We start from the raw sequence: 20,714 nt of genomic DNA on the forward strand, positions 1-20,714 counted from the left end.
TGTTATGCTCACACAATGTCAAAGAGCCCATTTCAGAACAATAAGGGTAAAGAAGGCTATTCTTATACAGGTGCTATAAATGCCAACAAAAACCCCACTAGCAAATCCATGCTTAGGACCTGCCACGGGTTATTTTAAAAAAAATCCCTGATTGCTTTCTATATACACACACGACTTTATTCCAGCTACTATAAAACAGGCACCGAGTTTTAAAAATCACAGATTAAACACATGCCATGCCGAAGAAAAACAAGTTACCTTCTTTTTCTCAATGTTCCTGATCTTGTGTTTGAGGCAGATAAGCCCATTATCAATGTAAGTCTCATATGCCTGGGAAGGAGAGGCTGCCGAGTTCAGCGCAGACTGCAGGGGGCTGGAAGGAGACTGGCTCTCCCCAGACGGGTTCACCTGCTGCTTGGCCGCCTTCATGCTCCTATCCTCCCCCTCCTCTGACCGGCCTGAAGGTGATGGGTGACGGAAAGGGGCTTGGGAAAGCTGCACCATTGAAATGGATGGAGCTGCAAAGAAACTCCTTTTATTTAGCTCTCTCTCACCCACCCACTCCCCACCCCCTTTTTAAAGTTACATCTTTTCTTATCATGTAGTCTAAACATGTAGCCACAAAACAGCCTTGGTAAGAATTTATCACCACCTCTCAGTCTTCTCCCTCCCATTCCGAAATATCTGTAGCAGGAATTTCAAAGCAAGGCAAACTTTGTATTGTTCAAGTCTCCCCACCCACCCAGACACCAGAAATCCTTTACATCGGCAGAATTTGCCAGCACGGGGGATGATTCCAGAAACCCAATATAGTGTCCATACAAAACCAGGCAGGTTTCCTGCACACATCACCCACCAGGGAAAAAAACTGCAAGCAAGCAATTGCAAATCATGCTGCCAGCCTCGCATCCAGGCTGCAGCCTGAATGAAGATTTAGAAGTGGCATGTCTGAAGACAGAGCCCCTCTTCCTCTCACCCCCCCTTAGATCAGTTTTACCCCTTCATGACCTTTGCAGCAATCCAACCGCAGAATTAAACTAAAAAGACTTCAACTGGAAAAGACAAAACCAAATCACTTTATAAAGGGAGTAGCACACTCGGATACAACAGCTTTGTTCTTCATGAGGAACCGGGCTCTGCCTACACCCATCCAAAAGACGGGCCCGTGCCATGGCAAGGCACCAGCTCTGATGGGAGGGGCTGGGCTTTAACCTTGAACACAGAGTTTCTGTAAGAGATGCTCCGCCACCCTCATCTTCAACTACTTACTTACACCTGCTCCTGCAAAGCAATGACACCACATTTCTGCCGCCCGGCAGGCCTGCGGCACACCTCCCCGGCGGGCACCGGGGCGGGGGGAACCGGCATCGCCCCGGGACGCCCGCTCAGACCTCGCCGGCGGGCAGGAACCTGCCGCCGCACCCCGCCGGCCCCAAGGCCCGCCGAGGGGAGAGCCCGGGAGCAGCCCTTCAGCACGCCCTTGCCAGGGACAGCGAGGAAGCGCATCCCGGGAAGAGATGCCGAACCCCCGCCCCGCACGCCCCGCCGCCGCTCCCCGAGCACGACAAAGAAAGGGAAGAGAACAGAGAGCGGCGGCAGGCTCCCTGCCGCCGGCTTCGCCGCCGCGGGCCCCGCGCCGCCTCGCACCCGCCTCCCCGCTCACCTCGCTGCCCGCACACGCTCAGGCCCGCCCCGCCGCCCGCCCCCCGCCTAATATAGCGGCGGCGGAAGGGCGGAGCGGGGCCCGCCGCCGGGTCACCGCCCGCCTCCCAATCGGCGGCGCCGCCTCACCTGCCCGTCTGCCTTCCCGCGCCGTGACCGGCAGCCGGGGCGGGGCGTCTCCGTGTGGAGAACGGGGCGACCCGCCCCGGGGCTGCCGCTCGGCTCGGGGGTCTCTGGGGTTGGGGGCTGCGGGGCCAGGCTGCCGGGCAAGGCCTAGTGCTGGGTCATCAGCTTAGTAGGGAAGAGATGTATGGAGTGACAGCACGCCGTGCCTCGCTCCCTCCATAACGGGAGGCTCACCCAGGTCCCCAGGGAAGCCATGTATCACACCAGCCTCTCAAAACAGTCAGCCCGGGACAGGCTGGCTTGTCTCGCCAGGCAGCCCTGAGAAAAGAGTCTCGTCACTTCAGTGCAAGGGGATCCTGGCCTCCACCTCTTAACCACACAGGGCCCAGTCACACCCTTCACTGGCATTCCATGACCACTGGGTTTGGGTGGCCATGGGATGGTAAGAAACATTGGTTTGTGCCTGTTTAAACCAGCAGAAGGCTTCCTCTGGGCCACTATGGAGCCTCCTGAGGAGACTGACCAGACACTCTGTCCTCTTCGTGACCAAAGATGTGTGTTTCCTCTATGCATACAACGCAGTCATGTAAACAGTTGATTGCTAGTGAAAGCACTTAAGTCCACTGAATATACACAATAAAATGATCACAGACTTTTGTTAACCTCTAACAAGATCAGCACTGAACAAGGTATTGATGGTTGGAAGACCAGAGAAAGCAGATCTTCCAAGACCAGCGGACTAAGCAGGAGCTATGTTTTCTGTGTTTCTCTTTTTATGTCTAAAATAATGGCCTAACAGACTAAATATGCCTCATATATGATACAGCAACTTCAGAGAGATGCTGAAAGTTGTGAAAGTTATGAAACTAGAGACATGAAAATAGATGCTGCCTGGAGACTTCATAGCAGCCTTCCAGTATCTGAAGGGAGCCTACAAGTTTGCTGGGGAGGGACTCTTCATCAGGGACTGTGGCGATACGACAAGGGGGAAGGGGTTTAAACTCAAACAGGGGAAGTTCAGGTTAGGTACAAGGAAGAAATTCTTTACTGTGAGAGTGGTGAGGCACTGGAACAGGTTGCCCAAGGAAGTAGTGAACACTCCATCCCTGGCAGTGTTCAAGGCCAGATTGGACGGGGCTTTGACCAACCTGTCTAGCGGAAGGTGTCCTTGCCCATGGCAGGGGGGTTGGAACTAGATCATCTTAAGGTCCTTTCCAACCCAAACCATTCTGTGATTCTGTGATTTCAAAAGAGGGAAAAATTAATCATAAAGGAATGATTGCAAAGAGGTTTTACGGAACACGAAAGGTGCTTATGTAGTTCACAGCATGGATGAGAGACTGGGAGAGGAAAGGCTTATGCAAAAGAAAGATTGTGTTTAACAGTAAACCCAAGCAAATGATAAGTGAGTCAAACAACGAGGAGGATTCAGAGTAGCGCAGAATCAGATTCAGCCATATGGAACCACCTGTAGCATCCACAATCTTGCCACTTCTCCCGGCTTAATCGCAAGTCTCAAAATACACTATTTTTCTTAAAGCCCTAACTCCTAGAATGAGGTCACGTTGTGAGGCTGGTTTTCATGACAGAGAATAAATGATAATGAATACAACACAGCTTGTGTCTAGGACAAGCAACATACACTACAAGTTCTTCCAGGAGATTTCTGTTCTTTGTGTGGTTTTGTTCAAAGCTAGCACTAATGGGCCAGATCCTTGCGAAGTAATTATAAAATGATCAATTAATGCATATATTAATAATAAGTCATAATTAATGTGCAGACACCTGGGACTATTCTATAAATCATAATTACAGCTTGAAAGCTACTTTATAGTGTGCTTTTACAATTAGGAAATCGTATAAAAGAGGAAAAAATTGAAAGAAAGATTCATACAAGTCAAATCCGTATTTAAAGTCAAAATATATTTGAACTTCCTTTTAAAACAAATACAGAATAACTGTTTGTGACTGATGCTATATACATTTATAGCATATGTATGGTCTCTAGAGCGGTTTAAAGAACATTATTATTGTGGCAAGGTCAAGCACACCGAAGTTAGAAAATGCCAGGATTAAGTGCAGCCTAAATTAATTAGTTTAATGCCATTTTGCAGATCCATCGTGAGATAATCTTTAAGTAGATGATCATAGGTTATCATAGCCTAGCCAGACATCGATCATATAGACACTCAGCATTCCCAACCCAGAGACCTGTGCCTTTTACTCCAGGATCAGAAGGGGATTGCACTCTAATGGCTGAAGAAAAACACACTGTTAATTTTCCCATGTTTTACTGATTCTGTTTATCCCCTTCAGCTGGGACCGCCCAGATTTTTCCCAATCTCAGCAGTTTATCCCACTCATTTTCATTGCATTTTTATTTCCACTCTAGACCCCCAGGCTCGGTCTTTCTGCCCCAGTCTGCATGTTGTCCGAATCGCAGGCTCCTGTGAGAAGCAGTAGCTCCTTTGCCCAACTACTTCCAGTTTTCCAGACCTGACTCTTCATGTAGCCTACCAAAACCCTTCCTAATCCTAGGGGCAATCCTAGGTGCCTCCCTGCAGCCAGCTGTGGCAAAGAATGAGACCAGGTTCCCACTTTCATTCCCTGCCATCCTTTTTATTATTGTATTGAAACTCCAGAAACTAAATGGATGTGTAGAATAAGATCAGCTGCTTGTTAACTGTAGGAGAGAAAGACATACAAGTAAACACATAGCAAGGATTACACAGTGATGGACTAGGGAAGCCTGCTTCATTCATGGAACATCTCTCAGGAAAGAAGGCTGAGGAATTCTGGAACCAACAAGGGGATAAATACATTAGATCTCACAAAGAGGAATATTAGAATTACACACATTTGATTGGAAGAACCTGGAGGATCTTGGGAAATACATTGCTGCAGGGCATGCTGTGCTGCAAGGACTGTTTTCACGTATATACCCTTTGGCTACCTGTCCGCTCTTCAGAACCAAAACCAAGGTTTCTGGTGAAAGGGTGCTTCACTCAGTGCCCAGCATTGCTTTACACAAGCTGCTGCACACCACATAACTGACTTTTGCCAAATGCTTCTTAACGTTACAGTTCTCCCTTTACACTCCAGATCCTTGTCTTCTTTGTTTTCTCCACAGGATCCCAGTTTCCATGTCCTTATATAGAAACTTTTTTCTCCTTCTTTTTTACCTCCACGCGCCATCCTGCTTAGCAAAGTGGTTTATATTCCTGCTCTTCTCATTGCCAACAGTGCCAGGCACCCCTTCCAGTTCCCAGCCAGTTTCAGTCTCCTCACTCAGTCCTCACCTTGCCAGAATTCTTGATTCTGCTAACTGCTTTCCTTTCCTCTCTTTTTGTGTGTCGTCCCCCCCCCCCGCCCCAGCTTTCTGCATTTTCATCAGATATTTTATTCTTACATAATTTTCAAGGGAGAGAGGGAAGGGAGCCACAAAAGTCAGCAGAAATAGTTACTGTGCCTGGGAACAGCAATTACAAACTTAGCCAAATTTCACCTATGTAGCTCCAGGCCAAACAGAGTGTGTATAATTAAAGCCCACGTTAACACCTGTAAAGATCTGCGAAGGAACGGAGTTAAACTCGTTGGCAGAAGCACCTTTGGAGAATATACAAGTTCAGCTCAAATAGCTCTCTGTGGAGTAAGTGCCAACTGCCTGCATATAAGCATATTGCACAAAAGCCACTCCTTGACAGCAAAGTTGAAATTCCTGTTCCCAGGCTGCGGGTATCTGGAATTTCAGCAAAACCACAGAAGGGACCCCATCAACTGCTTGTGTTTTTTAGTCCCATTTTTGAAAATGGCTAACCTAGTAGGTCTCAATTCAGTTTGAGGCAGACACCTGGAATGGAAGAGTTCATCTGGAACTGAAAAAGCTGTTAAAGCAAAAGCAAATTTAAACAAAATAAATTGGGAAGTGCTGGGCAACCTTAGTAATAAGAGGGATCAGCTGAGAAGAAGATGTGCTCCAAGTAGTGCAAGCAGCAGTACCTGCTTCTCTTAGTTTCTCTGTCCTCACTTAGGAGCTCATCAAACCACAATTGCAACAGGGGAAACGTTGCAGAGCAGGCATTCAAAAGGGATTCCTTTTGTGTGTGTGTGCATGAGTGAAAATTTCAACAGAAATCAACCAATTTTCAAGGGTGAGATTAAAGGGAATGTTTGCCCAGAAATGCTTTGCAATAGGGACTGGCACATGACAGTGCATTTGTGATTTCTGTCAGAAGCATTTCTTTTATTGGCTCTGTGAAAAGAGTTTGCTTACTTGTAAGTCTTGGAAGTTGAAACTCACACCTGTGCTTGTTAGGCTTTTTTGGCAGCTAAAGTCTGTCCAGAGTTGATGTGCAGAGAACATGCAGACTCTAAGACTTTGAATGGCCACGGCACTCTGGCGTGAGGACTGCCCTCATTTTAAGGACAGGAATCATGCTTGCATGTTTTCTGTGTTTCTGCTACTGAGCATGCAGGCAAGAAGATGCTTAACTCAGATGCAGAGGAGATAAAAGAGACATATATATGGGACATAAGAGTAGTCTGAGCAATAGGCTATTGGGGAAACCTTGGAAATTTGGTGTTAAAATATTAGTAAGCTTGTAAATTTTGGCACTGAAAAGTTAGAAAATAGTAGAAGTAAATTCTCCTTTAAAACCAGTATTAATTCAGTTCATTTTACGTCTGTCAGCATTTTGATAAATTGATAAATTAACACATTTAGAGTGTTATTTTCTCCATGAAACCAGTCCCTTCCCCCTCTTGTTCAGTGCCTGGCATGGATGTGGCTTTAGAACAAAATTGGACTGTGTGTTACGACATGATGAGCTCAGGATTCACACCTTGCAGGATTTAGAAGACTTATAGTGAATGAGCAAATAGCTGCAGAAAAATATGTTTTTATGGATAATGCAAGCGAGCACTGGCTTTAGGCTAAATTTATCCCTATTTCTGCTACGAACTTCTGAAGAGCTTTACATGGATGTGGTCTTCATTGTCTAGATGGCTTAGGATCTGGTTGTAGAGCATTCACAACTGCAACAAGCAAAAACAGGGTGAATGCTTTCAGCGCAATATAGTCCTTTGTATACAAAATATTCTGGAGAATGAGACATTATATGTCTGAGATTACACACTCAAAGTTAGTCGCATCTGTGACTTTTGCCGTAGGGGAGATGATCCTGCCTTCACCATTCACAGGAATGCTGATAAAAAGCTGCCCCGTGTATTTTCTCCATTCAAAACCAATGCTGTTTTCGAAACAGACCTGTATTATTTAGTTGGTAGTCTGTAGGAAAACGTTTTCTTTCCTAAACACAAAGGGCAGTTCTGTGATGGGAAGAGTTTATTTTGAATAGGAACTGTAGAACTGCACACGCTCACCATTTTGCACAGGGATTAACTACGGGTTGCTGTGAGCTAGGTGTGCTGTCTTCATCTGCTCCTCTGGCAGAGCCTAGAGAGCCCAGTGCTTCTGCGCTTCCCAAGAAGCAGCTGTAAATTGCTCAGTGACCCTCTCCTCCCACAGCAGCCCTGAAGAGCCCTTCGATACTGCACGCCTCCATTGAAATATTATTCTGTTATGTTGTATTTCTCTGTTAGAGCACTTCTTTTGTCATGATTTTCATTTCCGTTAAAGTAGCTTTGCGATTGTTGTTTAAAACCTTTCTCAAACATCTGGGGTCCTTCTTTCTCAGATTTCTGAGTTCTTATGTGAACACATTTTCTTCTCGCAGAAGAATTGCTCGCTTGTCCACTGACTCAGCTGCAGGATCATTAATCGCTAATGGCTCTAGCCTCAGGCTAGCAGAGTACCTCTTGGCATCTCACAAGCTTGGATCTCTGGCTGGCTGTGCCCTTATAACCATGGTGCATGGCTCAAAAATGTTTAAGTCATATAGGTCTTAAAAATATAACAACCTGACTTGGTTGTTTCTTTATCCAGTTGGTCATCTTAGGCACGGTTATGCAGTAATCATAGTAATGACTTGGACAGCTTTCATGCCTTTCATCTTACGACCAATAACCCTAACTCCTCCAGAGAAGCTAATGGATTTTTATGATTCCCAGGGAAATAATAATGACAGATTTATTTCCTTCTTATTGCCACCTAAACACACCTTTGATCTCAAGCTTTTCAGGTGGACCTGTAGAAAATACTTTCACTTGTATTTCCCTTTGGATCTTACTATGTCACAGCTGCATTCTGGGACTCAATTAAACTTAATTTTAAAGTCTGATTTCAGACGATCACAGACTGTCCCTGCAATCTGATACTTTCTCTGCGTCATTACCCAGTATGCTATGAGGAAAGAAAAAAAATAGGCCCCACTTTCTGTCTTTTTCTCATTAGAAAGAAAGGCTGAGCGGCAGACAAATTGACATTCCTGAAACATGCCTGTGACCTGAACTCAGGACTCAATTTCTGTGGCTTCTTTTTCTTCTTTTTTATTTTCTTTTTTCTTTTGTCTTGTGCAGGTTCTGAGCAATTTCATATGCAAACTGTTATGCACCTGAATAAACTGAATGAAAAGAGGGGGAGAATTTGGCAACTTCAAAAAGTACTATTATGAGATTCAGTCAGGAATAAAAAAAAACAAACCAACACCCCAAATTATTAGGGAACAAAGCTTGAAGACTGTCAAGATTTTTATTATCAGTTAGCTTATTTCATTAATCTGCGTTCTCGTAAAAACTTCAAATTTACATGAAATAATATAGTATTTAATTGGGGAAGATGTTAAGAGAAGTTTAAAATGTGTGGTAAATAGAAATTATAGGGGGAAAAAATCACAAAGCAGAGACCCAGACCAGCCCTCTGATAGCTTTATTAAAGTGGAGCAGTGTTTTCTAAAAATGTACATGCATCTGCTTAATTTTATGTTGTCCATTTTACAGAATCATAGAAAGGTTTGGGTTGGAAAGGACCTTAAGATGATCTAGTTCCAACCCCCCTGCTATGGGCAGGGAGGCCTCACGCTAGACTTCACACAATAAAACATAACTGATGACATGTATGCAAGTAAACATGCATTTAAATATTTATAGGATAGGGTCTCAGCTTCTTGAAGACCTCCAATGACTCCTTGTAGAGTTCAAAATACGAAAAACAATTTTGATCATAGTCCTTCATTTTCCTACCTTTTAATAAAATCCAGGCTCTTTATTAATTTGTATTCTAAAAAGATCATATGTTTCTATTACAACCATGGTTTTCTTAGACTCACCAGCAAATAAATTGCTCATCAATATATTTTTAAAAATAGCAGTTGATTTTTATCAGAAATGGGAATATTGTTGACGATTTACAACAGGGTTGAAACCACCCCAACAACTTCATAAAACACTTAGCTAGCAGGATGCATTTATCCAGGGATCCTGGCAACTTAGGTCTTCATATTTTTTATGCTATTAGAATGAATTAAATATTTGACTCTGATTTAATCTCCTGCCTCACCTAACTCCCATTACTCCCAAATACTCTCAGTATTTGTTACAAACGGTAGTTCAAATACTCCCTCTTAGAATACCTGCATAGAAACTAATCTGTTTTCTCTTACCTTAAGTTTTGCCACAAGAATCAAGCTTTCACTTGGAACAATTTGATTAGGTACTTTGTATTTTTGCATCGGCTGTGTAGATTTGAGTGCAACCATTCACACAAGTGTCAGAACATGGCAGCCCGGAGCCACAGGGAGTATAAACTGCAGTTGAAGCCTGCAAATTATTTCTTTTGTTCAGGACCCATATTAAACATGTACATATGCCCATGCTTAACTTTGAGCATTTGCCTGTTCCCACTGACTTCATTAAGACAACATACTCTCCAAATTTCATTTTTATTAAAAATTCATATTGAAAAGTATGGGGGGTTTTTTTGCATTCGCTGTTTTTCCTGCTCACAAGAACTGTGATCTTAATGGGTTGGTTCATCTTCTTAAAGAAGAGCCGTAAGTGCTTCATTGAGGTAAAAATCTTGACAGCTTTCCAGAGCAGTATTTGTATGCTAATGGAAAAGTGACAGGAAAGAACTTTGCTGAAACTGGTTGATGAATAATTGTTTATTCTCTGTATTATTCATATAATTAGATACATATGCATTATTTTGTGTTAAAAGTTATGAATACTGCTCAATTCAGAGATCCTGTTTTAAAAAAAAAGAGAGGAAAACAAAACCCTACTGTTTCTGCAGCACTTTGAACGTGCAGAAACGTAGTTATGAAAAAGCAGTGAATAACATTGTCAAAAGCACACTGCTGCTATACCTCCTAGAGCCAATGGAATATGAGGAACATTTTCTGGTAAAAAAATAACAAAACAAGCTCTGAAGCTTGCCAGAATATAGCAGAATAATTTCAATTTTCCTGTTTTTCAATCAAGTCTACACTAGCACGATTGAAGACAAAAACCTGTGAAATAATCAGAGCCTTCAGCCTCCAGTCAAGGGCAATAGAGTGTTTTCAGATCCTCAGAAAAGCAGATCAGTATTATACTCCTGCACCACTTCCACTGCTGAAAAGAAAACAAAAGAGCCAGGGGCGAGCCCGGGAGAGAGACAGAGATATAGTGACCATCTTACAGCTTGGAAGGAAAACTGTAACAAACACAAGAAAGCACAACCTTGAAATCTTTTCTTACAGTAAGGCTGAAAGGCAGCACAAACAGATGTGGTTATCTTCATGTTTCAGTGATAAATAAATATACATTAATTTCACAGACTAGAATGACCTAGACTGAACATCTACATGAACAGCATGATGCACAGGATTGTTAACACAAATGAAAAAAACATTGGGTTTGAATGCTGCCCTGTCTTACATGTCTAGGTTATGGCCACACTGTCCTTGCCATTAGCACATCAGCAAGAACACAAATCCTGGGCCACGCTGAGTGCCTGGATCATGGCCACGACTTCTCAGGCCTCAGAGACGGTTGGAACCACTGGAATTATTCACTGTTACATGTAGGGATGTGAGCTGGTGAACGCGAGCCTGTTTTGCACTTGAGTTTCCATCCCGAGATAGCTGGTTGCACACACCAGGATAGAGGCTGGGTGCACCCCAGCACAGGCTGTGTGACTGGTGAGTGGATCAGATCTCAGACGCAGAACCAGGAGCCAGCCTGGCTTAATACCCCTCAGGTGCCCCGGGGTAGGTAGGACTCTGGGTAGCCCTAGACCAAGCAGACAACTCTGAAGCTAAAAGCCTCCACTTCCAGAAATGCTGAGCCCCCTACAGCCAACTCCAACATCTGTGATAACCAGAAATGCTCAGCCACTCTGAAAATAAAAACAAAAGCCCTGGGCCTGTAAATACTTTTTCACAGGTTTATCTGAAAGTATGTAAGTAATCCTGCAAGACAGCATCCAGCCTTCATTGAAGCCATGGGCTTCTCAGAGGTCAGTATTTTGCTCCTCACTCCCACTGGGCTTCTCATGTATTCAGTGGAGGCCTAAATGTGACTTATGCGTTCACATACAGGAAAAAAAAATCCCAAACAACTGAATATTTGGATACATTGTATGGCAGATATTTTAAATCAAAACCCTCTACATTCCTCATTCCATGTGCTTACTATTGTTGCCAGGCCAGCAAAGCATGGACTTTAATTCACAAGAAATTATTTGACTCCAGTTTAAACATCTTTTTTTCTTTTTGGTAAATTTTTAGTTTCTTTTGACTATTTGAAAGTATACTTGTTAGCGAATGGATGCTTTGATAGACTCATGTTAATCGTTCCAGCAAATCCCCTAAGTGCAGCGTTCAGACGGAACTCAGTTTTATCCAGCACCTTTTATGGGAATTTCATGGTTGTCTGGAAGTTTCCCACCCTGAGAGAGAACGCTTGTGGTGATGAGTAGCATCCTGACGAGGGAGGGAAGCTAAACTATTTTTTAATCACCTGTTGATTAGTTTCATCATGTTTCCTTTTTTATTCACCCTCCAAATATTCCATTGTCCTTAGGGGGTATCACCTGTGTCCAACATTTTTTCATTGAGCTGCTTCTTTCTGATAGCCCCAGGCTACCCGCTTCCCTTCTTCATCAGACAATTAGGTGATATGAAGTGTGTAGCGTGTAGCATGCAGCTGAAATGTTGCGAAGGAAAGAATGTCTCAAACTCATTATTTGGAGAGGTGCGTAATAATGAACTATTTGTGATGCTGTTGGAATAACATATGAAATAAATTAAGTGGAACTGACTTTGCCATTTTGCATATGGTAATGGAGAGTTTAAAAGCAATGTCTTAAAAAATTAGGAAGTTGATTGAAATTATTATACATTTATTTTCTACCTCATACATTAATAAGAGAGCTGTGACAGTGATTTCTAAATAGATAATAGAGAACAGTGAACTAGCGCACATGCTTTAAAACCGTGATCTGAAAATTTCCCACTTCGTTGCATAGTCATGAGGACTGTCACTTGCACATTTAATTTCCTTAGAATTATTTTAGCCCAGTGAATGATTATAATTATTAAATTAATGTACTGAAGACTGAATCTTTTTTTATTTTTACTGCTATCTAGATGCTAAGGCAGGTAGAAGTGATGATGAATGTATGAGGGGTTGTTTAAAGCCAAACGTTTTATTTATTTTGTTGGGCAGAAGTTTTCAACTAATTTGAAAATTTAAATGAATTTACATCTTACAACAGATGTCAGAAAGACAATCCTAACCCAGAAATCTCATTTTCCCTTGTGTTGTGTTGCTCACAACAACCCATGTATTTAAAAGGGCTGTGGCTTAAAGTACGCAATAGTGGTCAGCTAATATCCGCAATTAAGTTGTATGTTTGGTTGTGAGGATTTCTGTGTTTCTTTCTTCTTCTTCTTCTTCTTCTTTTTTTCTTTTTTTTTTTTAATTAACCCCCCAAACCTTTTAGAAAACCTAAAATAAAAAAATGAATTTTGAAATTAGATAGAAGTTCCAAAGATTCCAGATGATCTCAAGTACTGAATAATCCTTTACTATTTAATCTCACACTACTGCGCTTACTGACAAGCCATTTTACTCATGTTGATTTTAAGATATTTCCATAAATATTTTAAAGTTCTGTGCTAGACAGCTGTAATTCTGCAGGTATTGAGAACTGGATATGTGGCCTGATTCATCCCCCAAATGGCTACACACTGAGGCTATGATGTGTTTCCAGATTAAAGTCCTAAATTTAGTAGCTTTAAAGTTACTTCTTGTAACAAGCGAAACACTGGAAAAGACAGAGCAGAAGTAACAGTACAGCACCAATCAGTCCTATGATTTACCAATCCAGAACTGGGATAGGACTCTCTGTGTGTGCTGCCATCGCTGGCTTTCCCCTCCCAGTCTTCTCCCTCAGTAGCCTCACCTCCATCAGATAAACCATGACAAGTAGCTTGTAACAAGCTTGTAATGACTTCCTAGACAGCAACATCTCAAACAATTCATCTGTTTGCCAATGTACATGAACCTAAACCCTAAAAAAGTTGTAAAAATGCGCAGTTATAGTTTACAAATCACTGAGTATGTGCTTTCTATGTTATGGTGGGCTTTGTCTGCATGGATATTGTTTATGGAAGTGATTAAGACAAACTGAAATAACTCATTCTTGTAACACAGCAAGAATGCCCTTTCAGTAGGAAATGTGATATTGTTGTAACTCTGTTGTACTTTTAGATATAGTATCCTAATCCTTGAATAACTCATGCTCTCTGACATAGATGCAGCCAAGGACAAGAGAACTAATGAGGAAAGAGGAAGGCAGTTTGAAGTCAGGGGGCAGCTTTAAAGTTAGCAAGGGCCCTGAGTAAACTCCCCATCGTGTACACATATGCGTATAACACACACTGTTGCTGCATTGCAACAGTAGGCCCTGTGCATATAAATACTGATGTACCATCTGTCAATTTTAACATGGACATTTACAGCCACTTTAAAGGCCATTTATGTTGTCAGCACAGGGTATTGTGACCTGAGTTTAAACAGCAATCAGATTTGTGGTTTTTCTTAACTTTTGAAATAGCTACTCATCTTCAAAGACTATAAAATAAGAGAAAAATGTGAAGCAGAAAAAAGCAATTTTCACTTCATTCCGGTTTAGACAAGAGCAGAGGTGGCAGCATAATTTTTGAACTCTCTTCTCACTAGGTTTGACCAATAATTTGTCAGTAACTGACCAAACCACTCTAAACAAGGAGGCAGGCAATAATTTATACAGTTTCAAATACTGTCTCTGTTTTCATTATAGAATATAGAGCTGGGAGGGGACCCATCCTGGGTCATGGAGTTGGTTGCCTTGCAGCCACAGGCAGCCAGAAAGCCTAATTCCTCATATAAACACTGTCCTTTTATTTTGGCCAATTCATGGATATATAATCTCCAGGTTAGAAATTTTGGAGGAATCTACCTCAGGGTTCACAGCTTGCAGACATTGCTGCCTTTAACCTAATTCAAGCAATGTAGGAAATAATAAAGAACTAATGTGAAAGTGAGAAACTTGACTTTGCTGAGATTTCTGTATTAGAAAATCAAGTCTAATCTAACCACAGCTTAGACTGCCAGAAGTATCTTCTAAACTCCATGGCAGAAATTTCACATCTGTAACTTCTTCCTTGCCCCTCAAAACCTACAAAAGTCTGAATTACACTTTCCCGCATGGATATTAAATCATTCCTATCTAGTTTTAGTTTCTCTTCTGCTTTCCCTGCAGGTAAAAACGTGTCTGAGGCCACTGCAGATGGGTATTTTGCTCAAGGGAGGACATGTGGGAAGCCAGCTATCCCCATGCTGTTGCACCAGCAGATCTCTGCTTGGCTGCATGCCTTCTCCTCAGCCCCATGCTGTCACCAGGCAGCCATCTGCAGCTCACCAGCTTCCCATGTAAGCCTCGGAGTCATGCATCGTGTTGCACAGAGCACTATTCACACAGGCACAAACAATAGCCGAGGGTTAGCTTGTATAAACGATGAGAGGTGATGCAGAGGGGATGGGCTCTTCGCTCACACGCCTTCAAAAGAGGAGAAAGTGCCTGCCCAGCAAACAGCCTGTCTCACATGGAAAGCTGGTAAAACAGATGAGGCGAAGCTCCGGCTTCCTGTCTGCTGACAGAGGCCTTCCAGAAGCAAAAGAGACAACAGATGGTTACTGTATGCTAACACCACTGAAAATCTGTTCAGGTCACGATATTTCTCAGCTCTCCTTTTATTTCACACTGCCACGTATGTCCATATTCTCCCAGACCTTTCCTAAAAGGCACATTCCTCACCTGCAATAGGAACCCGCTTTATACTAGTGCCACTGCTTACATTTAGACAAATCATCTTTTCCTTCACTTAGAAAACTTTGCTGTGCTGGGGCCCAGGGTGACAGATGCCCTTCCCTGCCCCGCTTGAAGCTGCCACTCTTGGGGTATGCACAGCCCAAAGGAAACCAGCTCAGAGCTCAGTGCCTCAGGATCAGAGGGTCAGACCACAGGAGAAGAGATGACAAAGAAGGGACTGAAACATGCAATCAGTGTTGCTGGTAATTTCTTAAAGGGATCCTTTTTTATCTAGACAACATCCCATAACCATCTCTCCAACCTCCCCCCAAATTAGTATCACCTCTTTTAAACCTGTTCCCTGTGCTGTTCCTCAAACCCTTGTGATGCCTGAGGAATAGACGCTGGAGTACAGAAAACTGCAATTATGGCTTTTTGTGACCTCTTTCAATTTATAGGTTTTCAAATTACTGTACATCCAAGAGATTTACTTCATTTGGCATAAAAAAAAAAGGTAGATGCTATCCATCTTAATAATAAGAGTGGCATTTCTGTTAAAAAATTATTCCTTTCTGTTTGAAGAGGCCATTTCAGAAATGAACACTGGGAGGTGCTCAGTTTCTCACAAGTGACTGTGAGTCAGGAAGGAAGATTGTGAGGTTTGTATCTTGTCACTCAAGCCAGTTTTGTGGTTGGATCTAAGGGGCAGTTAGAAAGTAAAAAGTTATCTCTTGACTGGTTTCAATATAGCTTTATTTTTGGACACAGAATTAAAAGCGATGTATATAAACATCTGTCGATCAGACCACTGAAGTGATTTTGAAAGAGACCTCCCGCTGGAGAGGAACATCGGGGTGGCCTCTGTTTGGGGACCTTGTGCACTTCCAAAGGAATCCCAGTCTGGTGCTGCTTAGTCATTTTAAAATGATATCTGGGATTTTCCACAGGGACTTGCTAGAGCTTCCCAAGGCAATGAGCCTTTTGTAGTTCTCAAACTGGACTTCCTATAGCTTGAACATTCCCTTGCTGGTCCTCAAACTGGGCATTTCCTATTCCTCCATGAGGTGAGATCCTGAGAGCATATGGAAATGAGCACAGAGGAAACTCTAGCCAACTCCACCAATTTAGGCACTTTCAAAGAATTTTTTGCTGAGGCAGTGGGCATGGTGGATGCGCCATCCCTGCAGACATTCAGGCCCAGGCTGGATGTGGTTCTGGGCAACCTGATCTAGTTGGAATTGTCCCTGCTTATTGCAGTGGGGTTGGACTAGATGACCTTTGAAGGTCCCTTCCAACCCAAACTGTTCTATGATTCAGGTTGGCCCTTTTTGATGCCAAACAGAGGTTTTTTGAAATGTACCTGAGGGGTGGATTTCTGGACACCCTTAAAATGTTCCCAAGCTGGGATTTTTGGTGTATTTCCTAGAATTGCCTCCTTCAGATAATGGTGCCTAAGCTGAAACAGCTATAAATGAAGTCTAGTGTTACAAGGAAACATGCATGTTGTAGTGCTCTGCCTTTAAACAAATTAATTTTATCCTTAGTTTATTTACACCGCAACTAAACACACTCATCATAATCCTTGTTCTCTTGGGATACTGCAAATACTTCACTATAGGAGCTTTTGAGGGAGGCAAATAGAAAAATTTGCCAGGAAAGGTTTATCTCTGGCTATGAGCAAGTGTGCAAACCCTGGCTTGGCAATGGATTTTCACCTAGCTGCAAACATTTGTAGTTGTTCTTTTCATTTAATTTCATTTGGAAACCTATAGAGTGTGCATATTATAATTTCACACGACAACTCTGTACTGTAAAGTGCAGAGACTGTAGGAAAAGCAAATTAGAATTGGAATATGTAAGGAAGATTTTTAGGACTTTGCTTTAACTGGAAATCTGATTGACTGAAGTGCTGATAGTCCTAAACCTTAAGTGTCTAGTGTCAGCAAGGAGGTGAACTTCATGGCTGAGTTTTACAATCTGAAAATAAGGGTTTATGTGAAAACATGCAAGAGGTCCCTCACAAAAGTGTTGTTACCAGTCAACAAATATAATAATATATAATCTTATATATATTATATACGCTGCTATAATAATACTAAGGTTTCTGTGTTCTTACTTTTGATCTCACTTCTAGTTAGACATAAAGGTGCAGGGTGGGGAGGGCACAGGGAACAGTGCTTGAAGAGTTTGAGCTGGTTTGCTTTTCTTGGTTGTTAAGTGGCCATTTAGAGGACAATAAGCAATACCCAAGCAAAGGGCCTGTGGAGGCGTGAAGTCTGGAATTTTACTTCCCTGCTCCACAGTGGAGAAACAACCTATTGTTTAACACCCCTTCCCTCAGGAAGGTACTTAATGTCAGGCATCCCCATTTCCATATAAAACACTAACACCATCCCCCCCAAGCGTTTTTAAGCCTGTCTCATTCTGCCTCAAACTGCCCTCTAGAAGTGGGAAGGTCGCAGGGAGAGAAAGCGAGGGAGTGAGGATGAGCTGCTCCATATCCACCACACAGGTCAGCTGAAGTTACCCAGACAAAATACCCAGCCACTTCCTTCTCTGCCACATAAGCTTTTCATGGTCTTTCAACAGACTGGAAGCATTGCTCCTTCCCTTCCCTCCTCGCCACAGCCTGGTTCTTAAGCTGTAGGCGAAGGATGAAGGCCAGAGGCAAGACCAAGCCAGCAGGAGCATGCTTGAGAAGGCATGGTGGCTCTCTGGCCTGCTTACCAGTACTCCAAACACCTGCACGTCAGTTAGTCAGAGCATGAAACACTGAGCCTGACTGAACAGTCAACATCTCATGGTGTCCAAAATCATGCTGGCTAACTGGGGTCAGCCCTTGATCTGTGCCGAGCACTACTGAGGCTCACCAGGCTTTCTGCTCCCTCTTCTCAAGAGCCTTGGAGCCATGATGATGCTCACCTGAATAGCCACATAAGGACCATTATTAAAACAGAATACAAATAACAATTAAACTAGAACCTGGACAGTTACTTTATGCTCCTGATGTCAGGTAAAATCTCTGAGGCAACAAAAAAGCACCTCCCAGAGCCTTGAAGCTGCTGTCACAGTGCCCTAATAGCCACCACGGGTCTACGTGTAACTCTGCAAGTATTACCTGCAGCCACAGTGGAGCCTTTCTGAGCCAGGCTGGTACTCTTGGTCATACAAGTGCTCTGAAACTCCATGTGGACAAAGAGGCTCAGATGCTCTCTTTCTTGGCCTCTTGCCGTTGCTCCTTGTGTGCCTAGAGCTCTGTCTGGCTGCTGCTGCTCAGAAATGGACACCACATCTAGTACCCTGCTTTCTTCCCCCAAGTCCCCTCCTTTTAAGCACACCAAGCAGCTGTTCTTCAGAGGCAAAACATTACTGAGACAGATCAAATGCTTTGCAGAGACATGCTGAGCCAAGCAAAGTAAGAGCTACCTACATGATCTTCTGCCTCTGTTTCCCTGTTTCTCCTCTTCAGGGCCTGGCACATGGCCTTTCTGGGATGCACTCTCACATGCTCTTCTGAACCCGGTTAGCAAGGAAGAGCTACGAACAATCAAGCTCAGCTTTCTGCAACTACAACCCATACAGCCAGGCTGGATGGGTATAGTGGAAGGTGTCCCTGCCCACGGCAGGGGGGTTGGAACTAGGTGATCTTTAAGCCCCCTTCCAACCCAAACCATTCTATGAGTCTACGATCTACCAAGTGATTCGCCTGGTTGGCTTCAGACTGCCACCAGGGCAGGCAGAGCCCCACACGGGTTTGATTCCTTAGCTGTTACAAGGCCAACCATTAGGTTTTCCCAGGTGAAAACAGCTTTTTTTATTTCTTTCCCCAGCACCTCTTCTCTGTCACGGAAAGCAGTGAAAGAACCCGCCTCATGCGCACAGGTCCTGCCTCCACACACGAGAGAGGAGGAGGATTTTGTTCGTTTTCTGCGGCAGGCCGGCTTGGCGCTGAACACAGGCGGCGCGCCTTCTGCCCGCGCCCGAGCGGGGCCACGGGCAGCTCCAGCAGCCCCCGGGCTGAGCAGGGCGCTGCCGGGGCTCAGGCCCGCCATGGGCTCTGGCACCGGCTGGGCCCGCCGCTGCCCACCCTGCGCCCAGCGACACGGGGCCGGGCCGGGCAGCGCCACCTCGCGGCCGCCGGGAGCAGCGGGCAGGGCGGGCGCAGCCGGAGGCAGCCCCCGGCGCGGCCGCCTCACCGCGGGGGGGCCCTACGCCCTGACCGAGCAAACGCCGCTGCTCTGCCTCCTGCCGTGCCCTTGGGTGCCTTTAAACCTCCTCCTCCGCCCAAGCTCCCGTATCTCCCCCGGTATTATCCCGCCATGCTGTCGAGGTCAGCGATAAGAGTCACCTGCACCACACGTCTCTTTGCAGCCGCCAAAGTGCCTGATTCCCACACCTCAGGTTTCTAAGAAGGCTCACCCTGTTTCCCAGTCCATTTCCAGCGCTGCCAGTCCCGTCTTGGGCTTCAGCAGAGACCTGGGGCCAGGTTCCTGCTGAGCTGCTTGAAGTGGTGTCTGTGGTGAAGAGAAGTCTACAGCCGACGGGGAGGGTAACGGCTGAACGGGATCATCAACAGTCCTTTGCCATGCCCAGGGCTGAAGGCTTAGGACACCCGGCAGTCTGTCCCTTCCCAATCTCATACTGGGCAAGAGGCTGTGGCAAAACAGGCATCAGCATCTCCTGTAGTGATAACCTCGCCCTCAGCACGTTAGAAAATATCCTCCAAATAACGCTCACTACTAAGTGTAAAAGAAAAACAGAACCTAAATTCTTTGTGATAGATGGCATGACTGCTCTTACCCCTCATCTGGACAACCTAAAAATCACATTATGTGCCACAAGAACCATTTAGAAGGAGCTTCCCTTTTTCTTACATCACAGAATGGTTTGGGTTGAAAGGGACCTTAAAGATGATCTAGTTCCAACCCCCTGCCACGGGCAGGGACACCTTCCGCTAGACCAGGTTGCTCCAAGCCCCGTCCAACCTGGCCCTGAACACTGCCAGGGATGGGGCAGCCACAGCTTCTCTGGGCAACCTGTGCCAGTGCCTCACCACTCTCCTAGTGAAAAGTTTATTCCTAATATATAGATCTCCCCTCTTTCAGTTTAAACCCATTCCCCCTCGTCCTTCACTATCTGCCCTTGTAAAAAGTCCTTCTCCAGGTTTCTTGTAGGTCACCCTTTAAGTATTGGAAGACTGTTTTATGGTCTCCCTGTGAAACTTTCTCTTCTCCAGGTATTGGTGGCCTCAGAGCTGGCCACAGTAGTGCAGGTGGGGTCTCACAAGCAGAGAGGGAGAATCCTCTCCCTTGACCTGCTGGCCATGCTCCTTTGGATGCAGCCCAGCACACTACATTTTCATGAGAGTTTGGAAGAGTTGGAACTGTTGTCACTGAGGCTGGTTGGCACCCAGCAATCTGCTCAGAAAGCAGGTGAGAGGCTCAGTGCTGTAGAAGTCACAGAGAAAGAAAAATCACTCTTCGTGCAGCACCACACAAAAGCAAAGAGAACCTGCCATTGTGTCTTCAGCAGCAGCACTGGTGTGCAGCACAGCTGCTGGAAATCATGAAGCTGCTCCCTGTCCATTGGTGACCTCCAGCAACACAGCAAAATACCTTCTTGTCATAAGCCTTGTTTTTCTCATCTGTGGAGTATCATACAATTCCCTGTAAAGCACCTTTACAATGCT

The 20,714-nt window shown here is 44.4% G+C and overlaps 1 protein-coding gene across 6 annotated transcripts in view; it reads right to left on the reverse strand.

Moving 5' to 3' along the window:
- The window catches only part of CAPRIN2 (caprin family member 2), a 35,564-nt gene extending 33,756 nt beyond the window's left edge, over positions 1-1,808 (reverse strand). For 3 of the 6 annotated variants that reach the window (XM_030480101.1, XM_030480100.1, XM_030480098.1), the window contains exon 1: positions 259-562. In XM_030480101.1, coding sequence (XP_030335961.1) covers positions 259-504 — 246 coding nt within the window. In that variant the 5' untranslated portion in view covers positions 505-562. Of the gene's footprint in view, positions 1-258; positions 563-1,273; positions 1,460-1,663; positions 1,700-1,791 lie in introns of those variants that run through there. The other 3 variants (XM_030480097.1, XM_030480095.1, XM_030480096.1) reach the window with 3 other exon arrangements.
- Positions 1,809-20,714: the final 18,906 nt, after the last annotated feature.

This window comes from Strigops habroptila, chromosome 3, assembly GCF_004027225.2.
Source record: "Strigops habroptila isolate Jane chromosome 3, bStrHab1.2.pri, whole genome shotgun sequence".
In the NCBI taxonomy this organism is placed as follows: Eukaryota; Metazoa; Chordata; class Aves; order Psittaciformes; family Psittacidae; genus Strigops; species Strigops habroptila.